Source organism: Theropithecus gelada, chromosome 10, assembly GCF_003255815.1.
Source record: "Theropithecus gelada isolate Dixy chromosome 10, Tgel_1.0, whole genome shotgun sequence".
NCBI classification, from domain to species: domain Eukaryota; kingdom Metazoa; phylum Chordata; class Mammalia; order Primates; family Cercopithecidae; genus Theropithecus; species Theropithecus gelada.
In genome coordinates, this window is record NC_037678.1 from 67125329 (window position 1) to 67145749 (window position 20421).

General features: G+C 50.2%; 1 protein-coding gene and 1 pseudogene across 2 annotated transcripts; one reads left to right on the forward strand and one right to left on the reverse strand.

The window, feature by feature from the left end:
* Positions 1-487: 487 nt before the first annotated feature.
* Positions 488-16663, reverse strand: ERGIC3 (ERGIC and golgi 3). 2 transcript variants are annotated; one of them, XM_025398516.1, is made up of 14 exons: positions 16513-16663; positions 16305-16375; positions 16098-16185; positions 15757-15876; positions 11221-11314; positions 10053-10218; positions 9862-9919; positions 3879-3893; positions 3200-3231; positions 2003-2099; positions 1861-1925; positions 1016-1152; positions 876-931; positions 488-700 (listed from the first exon to the last, which is right to left on the reverse strand). In XM_025398516.1, exons 1-14 carry the CDS (start codon positions 16598-16600, stop codon positions 621-623), a joined length of 1167 nt encoding a protein of 388 aa, XP_025254301.1. In that variant the 5' UTR covers positions 16601-16663; the 3' UTR covers positions 488-620. The 2 variants fall into 2 exon arrangements, with proteins under 2 accessions (XP_025254301.1, XP_025254303.1); XM_025398518.1 differs by lacking the exon at positions 3879-3893.
* LOC112632673 lies at positions 14017-14335 on the forward strand (annotated as a pseudogene).
* Positions 16664-20421: the final 3758 nt, after the last annotated feature.

Consider the following 20421-nt stretch of genomic DNA (forward strand, 5'->3'; position numbering starts at 1 on the left):
AGTTTTGCTTCCACCTAGGAGACTGCAAAGGACCTGGAGGGACTCCTCACTGCAGTGAGAGCCAGCGCGGGCGGGGTTTGGCACAGAGTGGGATCAGTGAGTGTGACAGGATCAGGTGGACTGAGCCCAGGGTGGTGGAGAGTGACCCCAGCTTTACCCATCAATGAAGTGGCAAGCCCCAATCTGCACCCAGGGCCCTGAATTAGTGGCCTGGGGGCCATGGTGGCTCCAGGAAGCTCACGCTAAAAAGGTCCAAGTGAGCCCTGGGGCTGAACCCAAGAGGTCTGAGGACCACAGTGGAGGGAGGGACCCAGGGCTGTGGGCTGGACATGAGTCTGGTTTGAATAAACCCCAGTCAGTCAACTAGGAGATGCCCATGTGGGGGCTCCTGAGGGCTCTGGGCCCCGATCCATCAGTCACGATTGCCTTTAATGAGTGGCCAGGATGAGGCTCTAGCCATGGCAAGGATCACACGGAGACCAGTGAGTACTATCACAATCAATAGATTTATCAACCTGGGGCTGGGGCTGGGGCTGACTGAGGAGGTGGAGGGTGGCGGAGGCTGGGGGACAACCACAAGCCAGGGAGAGACAGGAGACAGAGGAAGCGCTGAGGGGTGACTACGTTGTCTTCCCTAGATCAATTTTCTTCTGAATGGCTCGTGCTGAGTGGTAGATGAGTGAATCGATGAGTCCAGCCACTGGGAGAGAGACAAGGGCTGGCACTGGCCCAGTGGGGGCCTTGGCTTTTGACGCTGAGAGCCTTGTCACTTAACTGGCCAGGCCAGCATCTGCCCCTTCACCCCCAACCAAACCTGGGGCACCCAGGCTTTACTCTCCCCACCCTACAGCTCACAGACACCCTGGGCCTCTTACCTGTGAACATGCCCCCAATGATGGCGCACACGCCTGTCAGGAAGTGGGTGAAGGACCTGGTGGAGGGAGCGGGTGGGCTCAGCAGGCACACTCCTCCCTCAGGCTCAGGCCCCCAGAGGCCGCTCTGCCCCTGCCCTCACCTGTGCTTCTCTGTCAGCTTCACCATCATCGGCGAGAGCTCATAGAGGACGAAGACTCCGGGAAGGCCCTGGTCGCCCAACAGCCCATTGGCGACCTTCTCATGTCTGGTCACAGAGAACTGATTTGTCCTCAGCACCTGGGGTGGGAGGGGAGCCTAGACCAGGGCTAGGGCTAGGACCTGGCTTCAGCCACCATCAGCCCTACCCCTGCTCCTTCCCCTTTCCTGCTGAGCCTTGACCGTGCGGGGAGAAAACATGGCACTGTGCTGGTGGCCTGCACTGCAAGGCCTGGCCTGCCAGACCCCCTCTCCTAGCCTTGGCCTCAGCCTTCCCCTCCAGATGCCAGCTCTTTACAGTTTACCTATCCTGGCAGCATTTAGTGGGTGTTCTCACAGGGGTCCAGGCTGAGAAGCAACTCTCCAAAGACGCACCACCAAGGCTGAACTGACTTCCTCTGCCCTCAGTCCCTTGCATCCTGCCACTCTGCTGAGATGCTGCTCCACAGGCCACGGCAGCCTCGGGAGCGGGTACACAGAGGCTTGCCCTGACTAACCCCCAGCCCAGGTAGACCACAGGGGACAGTGAGGCAGGCAGACGATGGGCACCAGAGGAACAGATGGAGGCGGTGAGGACAGCGCAAAGAGCAGACGCTTTGAATCGGACAGCCCCAGGCCTGCAATCTGGCTGGGAGGGCAAATCCCCCACCCTCTCTGGGCCTCAGTCTTTCATCCACCATGTGAGGACGAGGCAGTTTTCACTCCCCAGGCTGACGGAATAAAATGCAGGAACTCCAGTGCTTGGCAGCACGCAGGAGACTCTAGAGGGGAGGGAGCTCCCTGACTCACCTCTCCATCCACCTTCATGTACACAGTGGGCACCACCTTCACAAAGTACTGGAACATCATGGAGGCTGAGGGGAAAACAAAGCACTGGGTACGGGTGCCCGGCAGGCCTTCTGTGGCTGGGGGCTGCCTCCCGGGCTGGTACCTTGGGGTGCAGTGACATTGGTGTGGTCCAGGGGGTTCACAATGCCTGGATAGTCCTCCCCAAATGACAGGTGCTGGATGTAGTGGGTCATGTTGATCTGCAAACAACACCATCCAGAGCTCATCCAAAGCTCTGATGACAGTAGCAGACAGGGACACCTGGGTCTGTCTGTGGAGATGTGGGAGAAAGGGGAGGCTATGGCCCTAAGGGGACAACATCCCTGGGACAGGTATCCCCCACTCCTCACCTAGAAACTCCTCTTTCCACAGCCTGCAAACTCCTGGGGTTCCAGAATTTTTTTTTTTTTTTTGAGACAAAGTCTTACTCTGTTGCCCAGGCTGGAGAGCAGTGGCGTGATCTGGGCTCACTGCCTCTGCCTCCTGGGTTCAAGCAATTCTCTTGCCTCAGCCTCCTGAGTAGCTGTTACAGGTGTGCGCTGCCATGCCCAACTAATCTTTGTATTTTTAGTAGAGATGGGGTTTCACCAAGTTGACCAGGCTGGTCTCGAACTCCCGACCTCAGGTGATCCGCCTGCCTCAGACTCCCAAAGTGCTGGGATTATAGGCATGAGCCACCATGGCTGGCCAGGTTTCAGATTTCTTAAAATACCAGCTTCACTCATACGTTAGGCACACACAGAGTGGCAGGTGCTGGTTTTGCCTGGAGGTCCAGGCTATGGAGGCTGAGGCTGGAGGCTGTGAGCCCCCAGATGCACTCCCTTCTTGCTCCCCTGTGTATCCAACTCAGTCACTGGAAGGATCTTTCAGAAAATACAAGTCTGATGATGTCATGACTCTGCTTAAAGAAGGCCAACAGCTTTCCACTGTTCTCAGGAGAAAGATGTGACTCCTCAGCGTGGCCTCTGAGTCCTGTGTGGTCTAGTCCCTGCTGACTTCTCCAGCCTCACCCATCCACACCTGCCCTGCAGTTCCTTAGAAGGGCCACGATCCCACCTGACCTTGTGCTGAGGTCTGTCTGTCTAGCATGCTCTTATCCAACCCCAACCTTGCCCCTAGCCTGCTCAGAGCTCAGTTCAAAAGTCACTCTCACTTAACCCTCAGGCTGGATCCCCATTCAGAACATGGTGTATTTTTCTATAAGCACTCCCTGATCCCAGGATGTTCCTACAAGGAAATGAAGGCAGCAACCAAGCCTCCCACCCCCACCTGCCCTCCATGGTTTCCATCTGGTACGTACGTTGTCAAGGCCAAAGCTCTGCAAGTCATGGACTAGGAGAGAAGGGAGAAGGTGTCATTAGTAGGAGCAGCATTGGCCTCCTCACTCCTCTCTCTAGACTGCAAACCACCTGTCTTCTCTGACCCCTCACTCCCTCTCCAGCCTGGCCTCTCCTGGTCCTGCTTAAGGATGGCCGGAAAGGGCAAGCCTTGGGCCTGTGTGAGAGTTCATGCCCTCCTCAGGAGTCATAAGAACAGACCCTGGTTCCTCCCTGACATCCACAGGGAACTCTAGGCCTTCACTCCCAGCATGGCCCTGCCTGCATCTCCAAAAACAAAACCCACTGACTATGGGCTCTCACTAACTGGAGCTGATGGCAAATCACTGAACCTCAAAGTGAGGTGGGACCCGAGAATGCCATCCACGCGTTCCCTGCCTCCACCCTCAAAGGTCCCCAGAGGAAATCCCATGGGGACCCTGTACCAACTGTTCCAGAACAAGTTACTCCTGCCCTCTAGCCTCAATCCCTCCTGCTGCAAGGAACCATACTTCAAAGATACATCCCAGTCCTTTTTATAGTCACCCAGCAACCAGGTCAGAGAAGACCCAATCACAGACCCATCCAACCTCCCCGCATCCCGGTAGGGAAGGCTGCCCCAGAAGTGGGGGCTTGGCCTCCCTGGGGGGCGGGGCCACTTACTCTCCACAGCATGTACTGCAGCATGGGGGAGGGAGGAGAGAGAAGACAGATTCAGAGCTTCACAATAAGAACTATGGAGCAAGACATGTGGCAGGAAGGAAGACAGGAACATTCTGCCTCAGCAACACAGTCTGGCCCCAGCTAACAAGCCTCCACCTGGGCCCCTCCTCGAGAGTGAACTAACCTGGCCAGAGAGGAGCAGGAGACAGAGTGGCCTAGGAAAGACAAGAGGCCTAGAGCCCAAGGAGCCAAGTTCCTGACTGTATGGCCTTGGGCAAATCACTTGCCCTTTCTGGGCCTCAGTGTTCTCCTTTGCAAAGGGCTATCCTAAGGATCAGGTGGGATCTAAGATGGAAAAATACTTGTAAACTTTACACTGTAAGAGATTATTACCCACCCCGGCCCCAATCAACAAGGATATTAGAAACTCACTCCCAGGCCTCAATTCAGCCAGATCTCTGGCCTTAGGCAAGTGTAGCTTTGTGTTTATACATCCTTCCAGGTACAGAGCACCCCTGGCCCTGGGATCCACAAGTCTAACAGTCCCAGGCCGAGAGGCTGCCATTCTGGCTCTGTGTCCTACTGAGTGCCTGCCAGGCCTTGTGCCAACAGCTTGACACTGATCATCTTCCTATCATCCCAGCAAGACCCTTTTCTCCCAGCTTCCTCCAAAGTGAAGAGGGGGTTCCAGAGCTCTACAGGGTCCTCCAGCACCCACCCCCACAGACTGCCCTGAAGACCAGCAGAGCTACCCTCCTGTTCACCTCAACCACTTTGAGAGGCCATCTTCACAGCCTGGGCTCTGTCACCATGCGGCTCTGTCCAAGCTTTACTGTGACCCCAACTCCCACCTTCCCCAGCCCTGCCTTCAACCCCTGGGTTCCTCTTCACTTTCTTGCTTCAGCCTGGCTCTTCCTTCCAGGCACTAACTCCCTGGCATCCCCTCAACGTGTGACTGTCTTCTCTCCATACACAACCTCCTCCCTGGCCTAAAGAGAAGTCTTTCTTCCTCCTTACTGCCACTTCCAGATCACTTTCCCTTTATCTGCCTTAAAAATGCAAAATGGCTCACATCTCTAATCCCACCACTTTGGGAGGCCAAGCAGGAAGATCACTTGAGCCCAGGAGCCTGGGCAACATGGCAAGACCTTGTCTCTGCGAAAAAAAAAAAGGAAAAATGAGCCAAGCATGGTGGCATGTGCCTGTGGTCTCAGCTCCTTGGGAGGCTGAGGTGGGAGGATCTCTTGAGTCCAGGAGGTCAAGGCTACAGTGAGCCAAGATCACACCATGGCATTCCAGTCTTAAAAAAAAAAATCCCCAGCTTTGAAGCTCATGACAAAGCAGCCCTGCTTGTTTCAGTCACCTAGATATCTACATGGAGCCTCCAGGACTGTTCTCCCCTGCCATTTTTCAACAGCTTGGGCAACTGCCTGCCACTCTCTCCTGTACTACCTCTGTCAGTTTCTAGTGATTTCCATATCCACGTAGATGATCCTTCTAGTACCCTGGCCTCCCAGTTCCTGGACATCCTTTCCTTCCTGATCTTGTGCTCTGCCTACCTGAGCCACTTGATCTGTTGGCCATTCCCTAAGCTTTGTCATTAACAAAGCCCCTTCCGTGACTTCACTTTCAAGCAACTCATGTTCCACTAGCTTTCTAATTTCCTCCAGTCCACCAATTCTGATAACTTGTTGACACCACACTCAGGACTTGCAGTCCCTTGTTCCTCCTGCCCCTCACTGGCTTCCCCACATCCTGTCTTTCCTCCTTTCCTAACTTATAGGCTGTGGTCCAGAATCAGGATGACTTCTTTACATATTTGACTCCCTCACCATTGCAGGCACCTGGCAACACCAAACCCAAGGCGATTCCAACGTTCTGTCTACTGAGTCCATTCCCACACAGATGACCACGCTGACTGCTCTCTTTCCATTCACAGCCGCAGACTCCAGGGAGACCCTAGTGCTGCAATCTTACTCAGTCTCCCCAGTCCACGCATTCTCCCATCCCCAAATGACCAGTCACACCTTTTCTTTCAAATTTCCAATACCTCCTTCCCTCTCTTCTCATTCTCAACTGAGGACCTTCCTTCCTACAACACAGAGAAGACAGGAGGACTCAGAAGAGACTCTCCATGTACTTTTGCCACCCCAGCTACCACCCTACCTGGTCCTACAGAGCCTGCCTTTCCTCCTGTTGCTAAGTTTGGCCTTTCCACATGTGTAAGGCACCAGATTCTGTCTTCTTTCTCCAGGACTTCACTCCGGTCATTGTTTGTCTCGTCTCTAGAGCATCACTTATGGTCTCTTTAGTCAGTAATTTCCAACGGCATATTAACATTTTGCTACATCACTGTCCTTAGAAAAGCCTCCCTCGACTCCACATTTCCCTCCAGCTTCAGTTCATGCTCTCTCCTCCCCTAAGCAGATTCCACTATAGAACTGTCAGTACTCACTGGCTCCAACTCCTCTCCCATTCCCTCCTGGACCCACTCGAGGGTGGTCCTATCACACCCCTCCAATGACTCAGGCAAGGCTATAATAAATGACTGTTACATTGTATATCCCATGGCCAATTCCTGCTAGACATCCAGAAGCATCTGATGCGGTATCTGAAACACCTGTCAGAGTGCGGCATCCTGCCACATCCTGCCTGGCTTACACTCCTCCTCCACCAAGGTTTCTTACTGGTCTCCCCTGTCAGTTCCCCCGACACCTTTAGCCTCTAATGTGGGAGGCCTGGCACCCAGCCCTTTGAGCTCCCCTCTTTTCCATCTACCCTCCCCTCCAGGGTGATTTCATCCAGTCCCGTGGCTGGATGATGCCAACATTTGCATCTCCAGGCAAGTCCTCTCCCTGAACTCCAGGCTTGAATGGAAAACTACTTACTTGACACCTTGTGTGTCTAGAAGGACACCTAGACGCTAGTGGTCTGAACGCGTCAAAAGCCGAATACCAGCTGTAAGATCCCATTTCCGAACATCTAAACCTGCCTTGAGTCTTCCTCATCTTGTTAAATGGCAACTCCATCCTTTTCTTTTTTTTTTTTTTTTAATGGAGATGGAATCTTGCTCTGTCACCCAAGCTGGAGTGAAATGGCATCATCTCAGCTTACTGCAACATCTGCCTCCCAGGTTCAAGCAATTCTCCTACCTCAGCCTCCTGAGTAGCTGGGACTACAGGCGCACACTACCACACCCGGCTGATTTTTTGTATTTTTAGTAGAGACAGGGTTTCACCATGTTGGTCAGGCTGGTCTCTAACTCCTGAGCTCAGGCAATCCACCTGCCTCGGCTTCCCAAAGTGCTAGGATTATAGGCAACTCCATCCTTCTTACTACTCAGGTACAAAACTTTGAAGGTATCCCTGACTCCTTTTTCCTTTGTCCCTAATGCCCATCAGAAACTCTTCTCAGCTCTACCTTCAAAATACATCCAGAAGCCAGTCACTTCCCACCACTTCCACTGCCACTCTGGGCTGAGCCCCACCATCTTTTGCCTGGATTGATCACTGCAAGAGCCTCCTAAAGGGACTCTCTGCTTCTGTCCTTTCCCCTGTCCAGTCTTGTCCACAGAGCAGCTGGAGAGCCGCTTACCTTTTAAGTTAAGTTGGATCATCCCTCACCTTCTTCAAAGCCCTACAACGGCTTCTCATCTCATGCAGAGTAAAGGCCTGAGTCCCTACAATGCCCCCGCAAGCCCTGCATGATATGGCCCTGTGACCTCTCTCACTTTTTTTTTTTTTTTTGAGACGGAGTCTTGCTCTGTTACCCAGGCTGGAGTGCAATGGCACGATCTCAGCTCACTGTAACTTCCACCTCCCAGGTTCAAGAAATTCTCATGCCTCAGCCTCCCGAGTAGCTGGGTTTATAGGTGTGCGCCACCACACCCAGCTAATTTTTGTATTTTTAGTACAGACAGGGTTTCACCATGTTGGCCAGGCTGGTCTTGCACTCCTGACCTCAGGTGACCCACACGCCTCGGCCTCCCAAAGTGCTGGGATTACAGGTGTGGGTGACTGCACCCGGCCTCTCTCACTTCATTTCTAAGCATGCTCCTCTGCTCCAGCCACCCTGACCTTCTTACTATATCTTGAACTTGCCAAGCACATTCTAGCCTCAGGAATTTGCATTTACTGTTATCTCTGCTTGTAACACTTCCTCCCCAGACATCCATATGGCTGGCTCCCTCACTGTCTTCAGGTCTTTGCTCAAATATTACCTCATCAAGGAGTCTTTCCCTGACCTCCATATTTAAAATAGGACCCTCCCTGCCCTACCCTAGCCCCTCCCCACTACCATCTTTATCCTGCCTTGTTTTGGTCCACATGACTTAACAGCATCTGATAATACCATACACAGATGCTTCCTGACCTACACTGGGGTTAGGTCCCAATAAACTCATTGTAAGTTGGCCAGGTACAGTGGCTCATGCCTGTAATCCCAGCACTTTGGGAGGCCGAGGCGGGTGGATCACGAGGTCAGGAGATCGAGACCATCCTGGCTAACAGGGTGAAACCCCGTCTCTACTAAAAATACAAAAAACTAGCCGGGCGAGGTGGCGGGCGCCTGTAGTCCCAGCTACTCGGGAGGCTGAGGCAGGAGAATGGCGTAAACCCAGGAGGCAGAGCTTGCAGTGAGCTGAGATCTGGCCACTGCACTCCAGCCTGGGCGACAGAGCGAGACTCCGCCTCAAAAAAAAAAAAAAAAATACAAAAGTTGGCCGGGCACGGTGGCTCAAGCGTGTAATCCCAGCACTTTGGGAGGCCGAGGCGGGTGGATCACGAGGTCAGGAGATCGAGACTATCCTGGCTAACATAGTGAAACCCCGTCTCTACTAAAAATACAAAAAACTAGCCGGGCGTGGTGGCGGGCGCCTGTAGTCTCAGCTACTTGGGAGGCTGAGGCGGGAGAATGGCGTGAACCCGGGAGGCGGAGCTTGCAGTGAGCCGAGATCATGCCACTGCACTCCAGCCTGGGTGCACAGCGAGACTCCGTCTCAAAAAAAAAATTAAAAAAAAAAAAAATACAAAAGTTAGCTGGGCGTGGTGGCACACACCTGTAGACCCAGCTACTCAGGAGGCTGAGGCAGGAGAATCATTTGAACCCGGGAGATGGAGGTTGCAGTGAGTCAAGATCATGCCACTGCACTCCAGCCTGGGCGACAGAGTGAGACTCAAAAAAAAAAAAAAGAAGAAAAAGAAAATATCGTTAAGTGAAAAATGCATGTAATACCCATCATAAAGTAAAAAATTACAAGATGAATCATTTTTAATTGGGGACTATTTATATTTTATATACTTATTGTCTATTTCTTTACTAGAATGTTCTGAGGGCACAGACTCCGTTCACTACTATACCCTTAGCAACTAGACTAGTAGGTGATTACTAAATATTTTGTGAATGCCTGAATGAACAAATGAATGAGAATAAATCTCATTTGTTCACCCCAGCAGCCCTATGAGTGGGTACTATTATCATCATCCCCATTTTGCAGAAGAAGCACCTGAATAGGGCTCAGTATTTCCCAAATATGACATAGCTCAGGAGTGGCAGAACCTGTGCTCCAACCTAGCTCTGCTTCTCCCAAAGCCTCATGCACAGGTCATCGTCGGACACTGGCGGCTACCATCTCAACAAGCACCTACCACAAGCCAGGCTCCGTGCTATCATCTTTAACCTGCACACACACCCTGTGAGATAAGTACCCTCATCACCATTTTATAAAGTAGAAAACAGGAATCAAAAAGATGAAGAAACCTTCTCAAAGTCACACAGCCAATAAGGTCTGAAACTGGTATCTGAATGCAGGCAGTCTGGCTCCTCGGCCTGTGCTCTTAGCCACTGTGCCAAACTGCTGCCGAGATGGCCTGCTCTGGCCAAATGGTTGCCAAAGACAAATGAGCAGCAGGCAGGAGAGGACCACTCAAACTCACCAAGAAGGTAGCCAGCATCTAAATCTCTCCAGCAGGGGCAGATCACTCACCGTGCACATGGGACTGCTGGAAGCTCTTCCCAGGGGCAAAGTGGAAGTTTCCGGCCACCTGTAAGGAACATTCTCTCTCATTCTCTGGCTGTGTCCTCCTTTTGCCTACTCAGGGCCTGAGTGGGCCCTCGGTTCCCAGTGGAGCTTGCCCAGCCCAGCTGGCCCTATCTTGCCTTGATCCCTCCTGATACCTTATTGACCTCCAAGAAGCCGTACACCTGGCAACCTTCATTCTTCTGCTCCTGCATCTTCTGGCTGAAGCCCTCTCGCCGGCACTGCTCAATAGTATCTGGGTTCTTGAAGGCCCAGCCTCGACGGCGATATGCCTCCCGCACATCTTCACAGGTGTTACAGCACCTGTAGGGCAGGGAGTGACGGTGAGAGTGTCAAAGAGGCACAAGTCCAGTGCTGGCATCTGGGGAAATAGAGCCCGAGCAGCTCTGCCTGCTAATGAAGGCTCTGCTAGACTCATCCCCGACCACCAAACGTTCTCCAAATGTGTTTCCTCAGTGGCAGAAGGACTGTTTTCTTTTTTTAATTTTTAAAATTTTCTGTAGAGATAGGGTCTTGCTGTGTTGCCCAGGCTGGTCTCAAACTCCTGAGCTCAAGTGATTCACCTACCTCGGCCTCCCAAAGTGCTAGGGGTTACAGGTGTGAGCCATTGTGCCCAGAGTAGGACTGTGAAAAATATATATTCCCATTGTTTGGGGTGATGACAAGTTTTAGGACAGACAGTGGTGACTGGATGACACTGTGAAGATACCTAATGCCACTGAGTTGCACACTTAAAAATCGTTAAAATGGTATATTTTGTGTCACATATTTTTCCACAACCAAAAAAGATGGAAGTACATATTCCCAGGCCCCACTCCAGACCTGCTGAATCAGTCTTGTGGAAGTCAGGGCCTGGGAAACACAGCAGTAGTTATCAGATACTGAGGGTCTGATAATCTGGGCCGGACCTTCCACCTCAGTGATTTACACACAGTATACAGCTAATCCATATGTGACTCTTACAAGAAGATGTTATTATCATCCCTTTTCACATAGAGAGGTTACATGGCTTGGCCCAACGAAACAGGGGAAGAACCCAGGCAGCCGGACTCCAGAGACCACCTGTGAACCGTTTCTCTAGGCAGAAGAGCAGAGACCACTTCAGCTTCATCTCTAGGTCTGCAGCTCCCAGGTGGGGCCTGGTCACAAAGCCTCAGTCACCTGCACCAGGATCAATGACAGAGGCACATACCCGCCCACTCTAGATTCTTGGTCTGACCTCCCCAACTGCCAGTCTGACTGAGGCTAAGGCTGACTGACACACGGCACCTGATGGAAACCCTGCTCCCACTCCCCCTGGCTCACTTGATATCTTCTGCCTCAGCACCATAGCAGCTCTCACAGCGATCAGGGTCCAGGGAGTCAGGGTCAAACACCGTCACCTCGACTTTCCCAAGCTCTAAGGGGAGGGGAGAAGCAGAGGCATCAGCTGGGGCCAGACACAGTGAAATTGGTGGCCCCAGTCCCTGCACAAGCTCTTTGGCCAGCGGCCTGGGGATAAATAAAAGTTATAATAATAACTAATATTCATGTAGTACATGCTACGGGTCAGGCACTAAGTACTTCTACATACTTATCAATTCTTTTAATAAAAGAAACAGTAAGAAAACAGTTAACAGTAAATACTGAACATCAGCTGGGTACAGATCACTGTACTTCACAACCATCGTCTCATTTCATCCCCACAATGACTCTTTGAGGGTGGGGGTAATTATCCCTGTTTTATTGAGAAGATGCTGAGGCTCACTGATGAGAAGTGACTTTGCCCAATGCAACTGAGGAAACGGATTTCAGCTAATTCCAACATGTATGCCACTAACCTCCTTGCCATGATGCTTCTCCTCAGACCTCTCCCTCTGCACCGGCTCCTTGCCTCACTCTAGTCACCCCATCATAACTGGTGATTTCAATACTGAATACTGACCTCCCAACTCATGAGAATCTTGATTTTGCCATCTCACCTTGGCTACCCATTTCCATAATCATACCTAGATCCTGTCATTGCCAATAACTGCAAACCTTCCCAAATTCAACTTCAAGTGTCTGAGTCTTCAACTACTTACCCTTATTTTCCCAGTTCACTATTTAGTACCTGAAATCCACCAATTCTTTGACACTACTGACACTATCATGTCCTCACTTCCCTCCTTAAATCCCATGGTCCACTGTAATTATTCTCTTGCACATAACCACAACTCCCTGTTCCTCTCATCTTTCGTTTTACAAATCCAGCAAAACCCAAACCCTGGTTCCATTCTGTACCTACTTCTGTACCACTTCTGTTCCACTCTGTACCTACTCCTTGCCTGAAACTCCCTTAGGACTGCCTGGCAATTCCACTTCATTCCTCTAATCGGTTCACTCTCCCATTCTCTAAGGTGACTTAGACCTTCTCCTCTCTCCTTAGGCTCCCAAAACCTTCCTTTCTTCACTTAGCTAATGTCCTTGCTTTCAATTTCCACTACGAAAAGAGAAGCAACAGAACTTCACTTGCTCTCACCACCAAACCCACCATCTTACCACTTTCTCCTTTAAAACCCCGCCCCATTTCTCAGCTCTCCCTTACAGTGAAACTCCAAAAGTCATCTATAGGTAATGTCTCCACTTCCTTTATTGCTCTTTGATCAGATTCTCATCCTCAACAGTATCAAAATTGTTCCTTTCAAAGTCTCCAGGAATCTCTGTATTGTCAATTTCAATGGTCAATTCTCACTCCTCGTTTTACTGGACTATCAGTAGCTTCTGATACAACTGCTCACTCTCTTCTTGAAACTCTCTCCACTTGGCTTTTGGGACACCTCTTGGTTCTTCTATGTCAATGGCTAATCTGTCTCAATCTTCCTTCCTGTCCTGACTTTAAATAATTAGAGATGCCCAGGGTACAGGCCCTAGACCTCTCCTCTACCTACATTTACTCCCTAGTTTCCTCACTTAGTCCAATTGTTTAAACTACCCTCTACCTACTGATAACTCCTCTAAATTCTAGACTGGTACATCTAATTGCCTCTTAATATCACCAGAGTATAAAATAGGAACCCCAAATTTACCCAAACCTAAGATTCCTCTTTCCCCCAAATCCTGACCTTACTCTGTGGAAACTAGTTTCCAAGATGACTTCAATGATCCCCACTTCCTAGTATTCACACCCTTATGTAGTCCTCTTCCACAACAGGCTGACCTGTGTAACCACTAGTTTATTGCAGAAATGATGGTATACAACTTCTGAGGTTAGGTCATAAAAAAGGTTACAGTTTTTTTTGTTGTTGTTGAGATGGAGTTTCACTCTTGTTGCCCAGGCTTGAGTGCAGTGGCGCAATCTCAGCTCACTGCAACCTCCACCTCTCAGGTTCAAGCAATTCTCCTGCCTCAGCCTCCCGAGTAGCTGGAATTACAGTTGCCTGCCACCATGCCCGGCTAATTCTTTTTTTTTTTTTTTTTTTTTTTGTATTTTTAGTAGCAATGGGATTTTACCATGGTGGCCAGACTGGTCTCGAACTCCTGACTTCAGGTGATCCAACTGCCTCAGCCTCCAAAAGTGTTGGGACTACAAGGAGTGAGCCACCATGCCTGGCCGAAGGTTATGGTTTCTACTTTGTTCTCTCTCAGCTCACTTACAAGATCCAAGTGGGGGAAGCCAGTTGCCATGATGTAAGGACACACAAGCAGTCCTACTGAGAGGTCCATGTGGTGAGGCACTGCGGCATCCGGCCAACAGCCCTATGAGTGAGCCCTTTAAAAGTAGATCCCCGGCTGGGCATGGTGGCTCATGCCTGTAATCCCAGCACTCTGGGAGGCCGAGGCGGGTGGATCACCTGAGGTCAGGAGTTTGAGACCAGCCTGGCCACCATGGCGAAACCCTGTTTCTACTAAAAATACAAAAACTGGCTGAGTGTGTTGGCTGGCGCCTGTAATCCCAGCTACTCGGAAGGCTGAGGCAGGAGAATCACCTGAAGCCGGGAGGCAGAGGTTGCGGTGAGCTGAGATCGCACCATGGCACTCCAGCCTGGGTGACAAAGTGAGACTCTCAAAAAAAAAAAAAAAAAGTAGATCCCTGCATGCCACCCGCCCTTCTGCCACAGCTGTCATTGGAGAGCAGCAGCCATGGCTCTGTGCTACCCGCTATGGCTGTGTGCCTCGACAAGGGCCACAAGATGACCAAGAATATGAGCAAGCCAAGGCACAGCCGCCGCCGTGGGCACCTGACCAAACACACCAAATTCATGTGGGACATGATCCAAGAGGTGTGTGGTTTTGCCCCGTATGAGCAGCACACCATGGAGTTACTGAAGGTCTCCAACGACAAACGGGCCCTCAAGTTCATCAAGAAAAGAGCGGGGCACACATACGCGCCAAGAGGAGGGAGGAGGAGCTGAGCAACATCCCGGCCATCATGAGGAAAGCTGCTGCCAAGAGAGACTGAGCCCCCTGCCCCGCCCTCTCTCTGAAATAAAGAACAGCTTGACAGAAAAAAAATAAATTTAAACAACAAATAAGTAGGCCAGGCGCGATGGCTCACACCTGTAATCCCAACACTTTGGGAAGCTGAGGCGGACAGATCACGAGGTCAAGAGATCAAGACCATCCTGCCTAACAAGGTGCAACCCCATCTCTACTGAAAATACAAAAAATTAGCTGGGCGTGGTGGCACACGCCGGTTATCCCAAATACTCAGGAGGCTGAGGCAGGAGAATCACTGGAACCTGGGAGGCAGAAGTTGCAGTGAGCCAAGATCGTGCCACTGCACTCCAGCCTGGGTGACAGAGTGAGACTCTGTCTCGAGATAGATAGATAGATAAAGTAGATCCTGCAGTTCCCCATCAATCCTTAGAAGACTGCAACCTCAGGAGATACCCTAAACCCAAATCACCCAAACAAGCCACTCCTAAATTCCTGACCCAGGGAAACCGAAAAAACAAATTTTTATTGTATCAAACTACTAACTTTTGGAGTACTTTGTTACACAGTAGTGGATATCTAATAGCCCACCAAAAAAACCTTCTCCTCCAGTCATCTCCATCTCAAGTCATTCATTTGCTCAGGCTGAAAGCGTTGGAATCCACAACCATGACTTTGCTCTCTTACACTCCACATCCAATCCTATAGCAAATTATGTTGGTTCCACTGGTGTCCTGTATTTATCTGCTGAAACAACAAATGATAAAACTCCCCACCAGAGTAATCTCTAAGGTGTTAGAAATCCCAGCTTTGAGGACGGTTTTGCTGTGGTGGGAAACTGAGTTAACGGAGGCAAGAAAGGAAGGTAAAAGTGGGTCCCCACTCTGTAACCAGGCATTTTACACATATTACTTCATTTGGTCTTACAATTCCATGTGGTTGGTACTACTGTTTTATCACCACTTTCTAGCTGAAGCTCACAGACTGCAGGAGACAAAGTTAGATGTGAACCCAGGCAATGTGACTTGAGAACCTCAATTCTAATCTTAAACCGCCTGCATTCCAAAGGGGAAGGACATTAAGGGCTGAATTCAGCCGATGGGCTGGGAAAGCAAACACTCAGAGAAGCCTGGGTCCATCTAGACAGTTCTACCAAGGTAAGAGCACATAAGACCTATCTTCAAACCTCTCGTATTCAAACTACCATGTGCAGGTATTGAGGACCTCTGAGAATAGCAGCCAGGTAGATTACCCGACTCAATATGTATAGAGGATTTTAGCTCACTCTGACTCTTACTAAGCTGGGGGACCCTAGGCAAGTCACTTGACTTCTCTAGGTCTTAGTTGTTTAATATATCACTATGCCTGCCACAGTCCACTTGCCAGCATGTAGGCTTGGGAACGTCCAGCTTTGGGATCTGAGACCCAGCCCCTTCCCCTGGTTACCATGCCGCTCAGCCTCTGAGCTCACGGGGATGCCATCTTTGTCTAGTCGTTGCTTGAACAGGTTGTGTTCCACATCCAGCTGCTGTTCCCCAGCCACATCCATGGCATCAATACTCAGATCTGGAAGCAGTAAAGTCAGGCTAAGGTACTGGGACCCTAGGGACAAGGGGATGTGGGTTTTGGAGGGGAAGGGGATACTGGGCCTGTCCTGGGGCAGAACGGGATTAGGAGAAGGAGGTTGTCCTGGGGTCCAGTCCAGAACCTAAGGGTGGAGGTGTGAATCTGGCAGCCCACATGAGAACCCTGGGTCTCTCCACTTCCATCCATGGTGAGGTACTCACAGGCACAAGGCATGTGTGGAAAAAGTACATCAATGTTGATCTTCAGTTTATCTCCCCGCGACTTGTCCACGTAGAGCTCAGGATGCACCTGGCGCAGCGATGCCTCAGTAAGACTTGGCCCCAAACCTCTCCTTCCCCACTCCCACCCCTAAAGGTCCTACCCTTAGAACGCCAAGCCCCGCCCACGCACTAAGCCCCGCCCCTTACCTCCGTGGTGAGGTAATACTGCAGCTCGGACAGGAACAGTAGCAGCATGAGAAGGCCACTGACAATGGTCACTGCAGGACAAGGGGCGAGGTTCAGAATGGCCTCGAATCCGCTCCCTTAGACACCGGCAGGCCAGTCAGAGTCCAGGAGCCCGGGTCAAGCTCTAGGACGCCCCCCTCCCCGCGACCCCGGCCTCGCCGCGGCCTACCCGTGGCGCCCCCGCAGGTCTTGACCCGGAAGTCCTCCAAAGTCTTGGGGTAGGCATCGAACTGCTTCAGCTTCCCCAGCGCCTCCATGGGGACCGGCCGGAAAGGGGACGCCAGCCGGCCCGCCCCTACAGATCCCCTCTTCCGGCCTGGAGCCACGCCCCCTCTTTTTCCTCACGCAGGCGCAGCAAGCCGCACCCTTGGCCCCACCTTTAGCCGCGTTCTCTTACCGGCGGCCCCGCCCACCAATGCTGTCAAGCCCCCTTGCGTGGGCAATTGGGTCTGGACGCTACTGCCCGGGCCTCCGCTGTCCGGGGTGGATCTTCTGAGGACCGGGGTGCGAGGAGTTCTCTGCGGGGTTAGAAACGCCAATAGCACCGTTCATGTGCCTTGTGCTCGGAACTGCGCCAATTGTTTCAGACTCTTGGAACATCTTGAAATATACTGGAACAGTAGTTTTTCGAGTGTACCGGTCCGGCCGCATCATTATCAACTGATTACCTATTAGAAATATAAATAATTGATTCCCACCTACTGAAGCCGAAACGCTAGGAATGGCACCCGGGTGATTCTGATGTAAAGTAAGGATGTCCGCTCTGAAAGCAGGTGTGACTTATCTCCGTTTTCCAAAGAGCAAACTGTGACCTGGAGAAGTTAAAAAACTTGCCCAAGATCACAGCCAATTAATAGCAGGACCTGCTTCCAGCCCAGTTCTTCTGGACCTCAGAGTACTCTGGGAACCAGGGTCTTCTGGGGTGATTTTACCTAAACAGCGTCCCAGTGCTTCTCCTGAGCGCTGCTTTCTGAATATTACCCTAAATTGCTCTCCAGGCCCTGGGATCCTCACGGACACACTCTGCCACTCCAGGTTTAGACTCAAGTGATGTGGAGCTTAAGCTGTCCCTAACAATTCCCATTGCAGCGCAGTGTCTCTAGAGGGACAGCTCCCACAGTAATGCAGCTGCAATGAGTAAGATATAAAAGCTCATAGGCTTTCATACAGGAATTCCACTTTAGGAAGTAAAAGCACCATGTCAAGGTTAATAGAAAAAATTTAAAAAAGAAAACATAAGCAGCTATCCAAGATTAATAGAAAAAAAATTTTAATAAAAATAAGGATAAAAGTACCATGATCTGGGTGGTTGTTACACCTTAGGATACTGAATCTGTCTCTTAACGATTTTAAGTGCACCACGTCATGAAGATGTATGCATCAGATTGTTCAATAGCAAAAATCTGGAACCAGCCAGAATGCCCATTGATACATTAAATAAACTGAATAAATCATAGCACACCCATTCTGTGGACTATTAGGCCACTTTTCAAAATAATGAAGATTTACTTCTTTAGGTATACTAAGAATATTTTTAAGGGGGAAAAGATGCAAAGTAATGTGCATTCTATCATTCCATTTTTTAATTTAAAAATTAGGCTGGGCACAATGGATCACACCTGTAATCACAGCACGTTGGGAGGCCGAGGAGGATCACATGAGGTCAGGAGTTCGAGACCAGCCTGGCCAACATGGTGAAACCCCCTCTCTACTAAAAATACAAAAATTAGTCGGGCGTGGTGGTGTGCTCCTGTAAACCCAGCTACTCGAGAGTCTGAGGCAGGAGAATCGCTTGAACCTGGGAGGCGGAGGTTGCAGTGAGCCGAGATCCTGCCACGGCATTCCAGCCTGGGCAACAGAGTGAGATCTGTCTCCAAAAATAAAAATAAAAAAATTAGCCCAGGATAGAGTTGTCCAGGTTCTTGGCGTGTTGAACAAAACGCATAAAGTAACAGAAGGGCAACGAAAGACAAACAGCAACAGAAGAACGGAATAACAAAAGCATAGACTTCTTGAAGACAATTCAGAACCGCAGCTGGGTGAGCAAGCGGCTCAAGAGCCTCCTCAATCAGGGTTTGCATTAAGCTAAAGGGACCCGGCAACACCCCAGGTGCCCTTTAGAGGCCTCCAATTGGCTACACTCTATGAAGGATTGGCCTGCGACCAAATCAGAGGCTGAAATGGAGACTTGACCCACAGCCAATCAGAGGCTGAAGTGGAGATTTGGCCCCACGGTCAGAGGCTGAAGTGGAAACTTCTGTCTTGTTATCATAGGCGTGAAGATGTGGCCTGTATGCTGCCTAGAACTGGCTGCACCCATTCATTTGCTTATCTCTTAACCCCCGGTTACCCTGATTCCCTATTCTCCTGCCTCATAGTGAGCTATGATCACACCACTGCACTCCAGCCTGGGCGACAGAGCGAGACCTTCTCTCTCTGTGTGTATGTGTGTGTGTATATATAAACTGTTATATATATTATATATAGTTATATGTAAATTATTATATATAAATATATATATATATAACAATCTTAATCTTGTATGGGGAAATATGTATTTATATAATCATGAGAAAAGATTTGGAAGGACTCATGCTACACCTTTTGGGACAACTGGAGGAGGACTTTTCATGGAAGCCAAAATTTTTGGGTCTCCCTAAGCTAACAGGGCGGCAGAGGACACCTGGGATCCCCCTCTATTATCTGGGTTTCAGATTCCTAAGAAGACCAAGAATTCTATTAGAAATAGGTAATAAGGAATCTACTGATGGAATTAAGTCTAAAGCTCTGCTACCCTAAGTGTGATCCCTGGACCACAAACATTGGCCTTATCTGGGAATCTGTCAGAAATGCAGAATCTCAGGCCTCACCCCAAACCTGTAGAATCAGAATCTGCATTCTAACAAGACTCTCCAGATAATTAGCATGCACATTAAAGTGTGAGAAGTACTTTCCTGAAAGGTTCCTTGTTTTATTGCCCACATGGGACCAAAACCAGCAGCACAGGAAAAAAAAAAAATGAGTGCCTCAAATGTTGCAGTAAGGCCAGGCACGGTGGCCCATGCCTGCAATCCCAGCACTTTGGGAGGCCAAGGCAGGTGGATCACTTGAGGTCAGGAGTTTCAGACCAGCCTGGCCAACATAGTAAAACCCCATCTCTACCAAAAAATACAAAAACTTAGCTGGGTGTGGTGGCTGATGCCTTTAATCCCAGCTATTCGGGAGGCTGAGGTGGGAGGCAGAGGTTGCAGTGACCCGAGATCATGCCACTGCATTCCAGCCTGGGTGACAGAGTAAGACCCTGTCTCAAAAATAATTTTTAAAAAAGGCCAGGGGTGGTGGCTCACGCCTGTAATCCCAGCACTAGGGGAGGCCAAGGAGGCCAGATTACCTGAGGCCAGGAGTTCAAGACCAGCCAGGCCAGAAGACCAGCCTGGCCAATATGGTGAAACCCCATCTCTACTAAAAATACAAAAATTAGCTGGGCATGGTGGCGGGCACCTGTAATCCCAGCTACTCAGGAGGCTGAGGCAGGAGAATTGCTTGAACCTGGGAGGCAGAGGTTGCAGTGAGCCGAAGATCGCGCCATTACATTCCAGCCTGGGTAACAGAGCGAGACTCTGATTCAAAGAAAAAAAAAAAAAAGAAAGAAAGTTACAGTCCTAATAATGGATATTAACATATCCCTTAATAAAATAATAAAAATAAAAATAACGGCTAATAATACTAATTTTTAAAAATAGCTAGCATTGGCTGGGCGCAGTGGCTCACACCTGTAATTCTAGTACTTTGGGTGTCAGAGGTGGGAGGATCACAAGGTCAGGAGTTCAAGACCAGCCTGGCCAGCATGGTGAAACCTTGTCTACACTAAAAATACAAAAAATTAGCCAGGCATGGTGGTGCACGCTTGCAGTCCTAGCTACTTGGGAGGCTGAGGCAGGAGAATGGCTTGAACCCGGCAGGCAGAGGTTGCAGTTAGCCAAGATAGCGTCACTGCACTCCAGCCTGGGTGACAGAGTGAGACTCCATCTCAAAAAAAAAAAAAAAAAAAAAAGGAACAGTTTTTTAACCCCCCACT

Coding starts and splice junctions, on each gene's coding strand:
- ERGIC3 (XM_025398516.1), bottom strand. CDS start 16,600: ATGGAGGCGCTGGGGAAGCTGAAGCAGTTCGATGCCTACCCCAAGACT. Junction 16,376..16,512: donor GACCTGCGGGGGCGCCACGG/GTAGGCCGCGGC, acceptor CTTGTCCTGCAG/TGACCATTGTCAGTGGCCTT. Junction 11,315..15,756: donor CTCAGAGGCTGAGCGGCATG/GTAACCAGGGGA, acceptor CCCTCCCCTTAG/AGCTTGGGAAAGTCGAGGTG.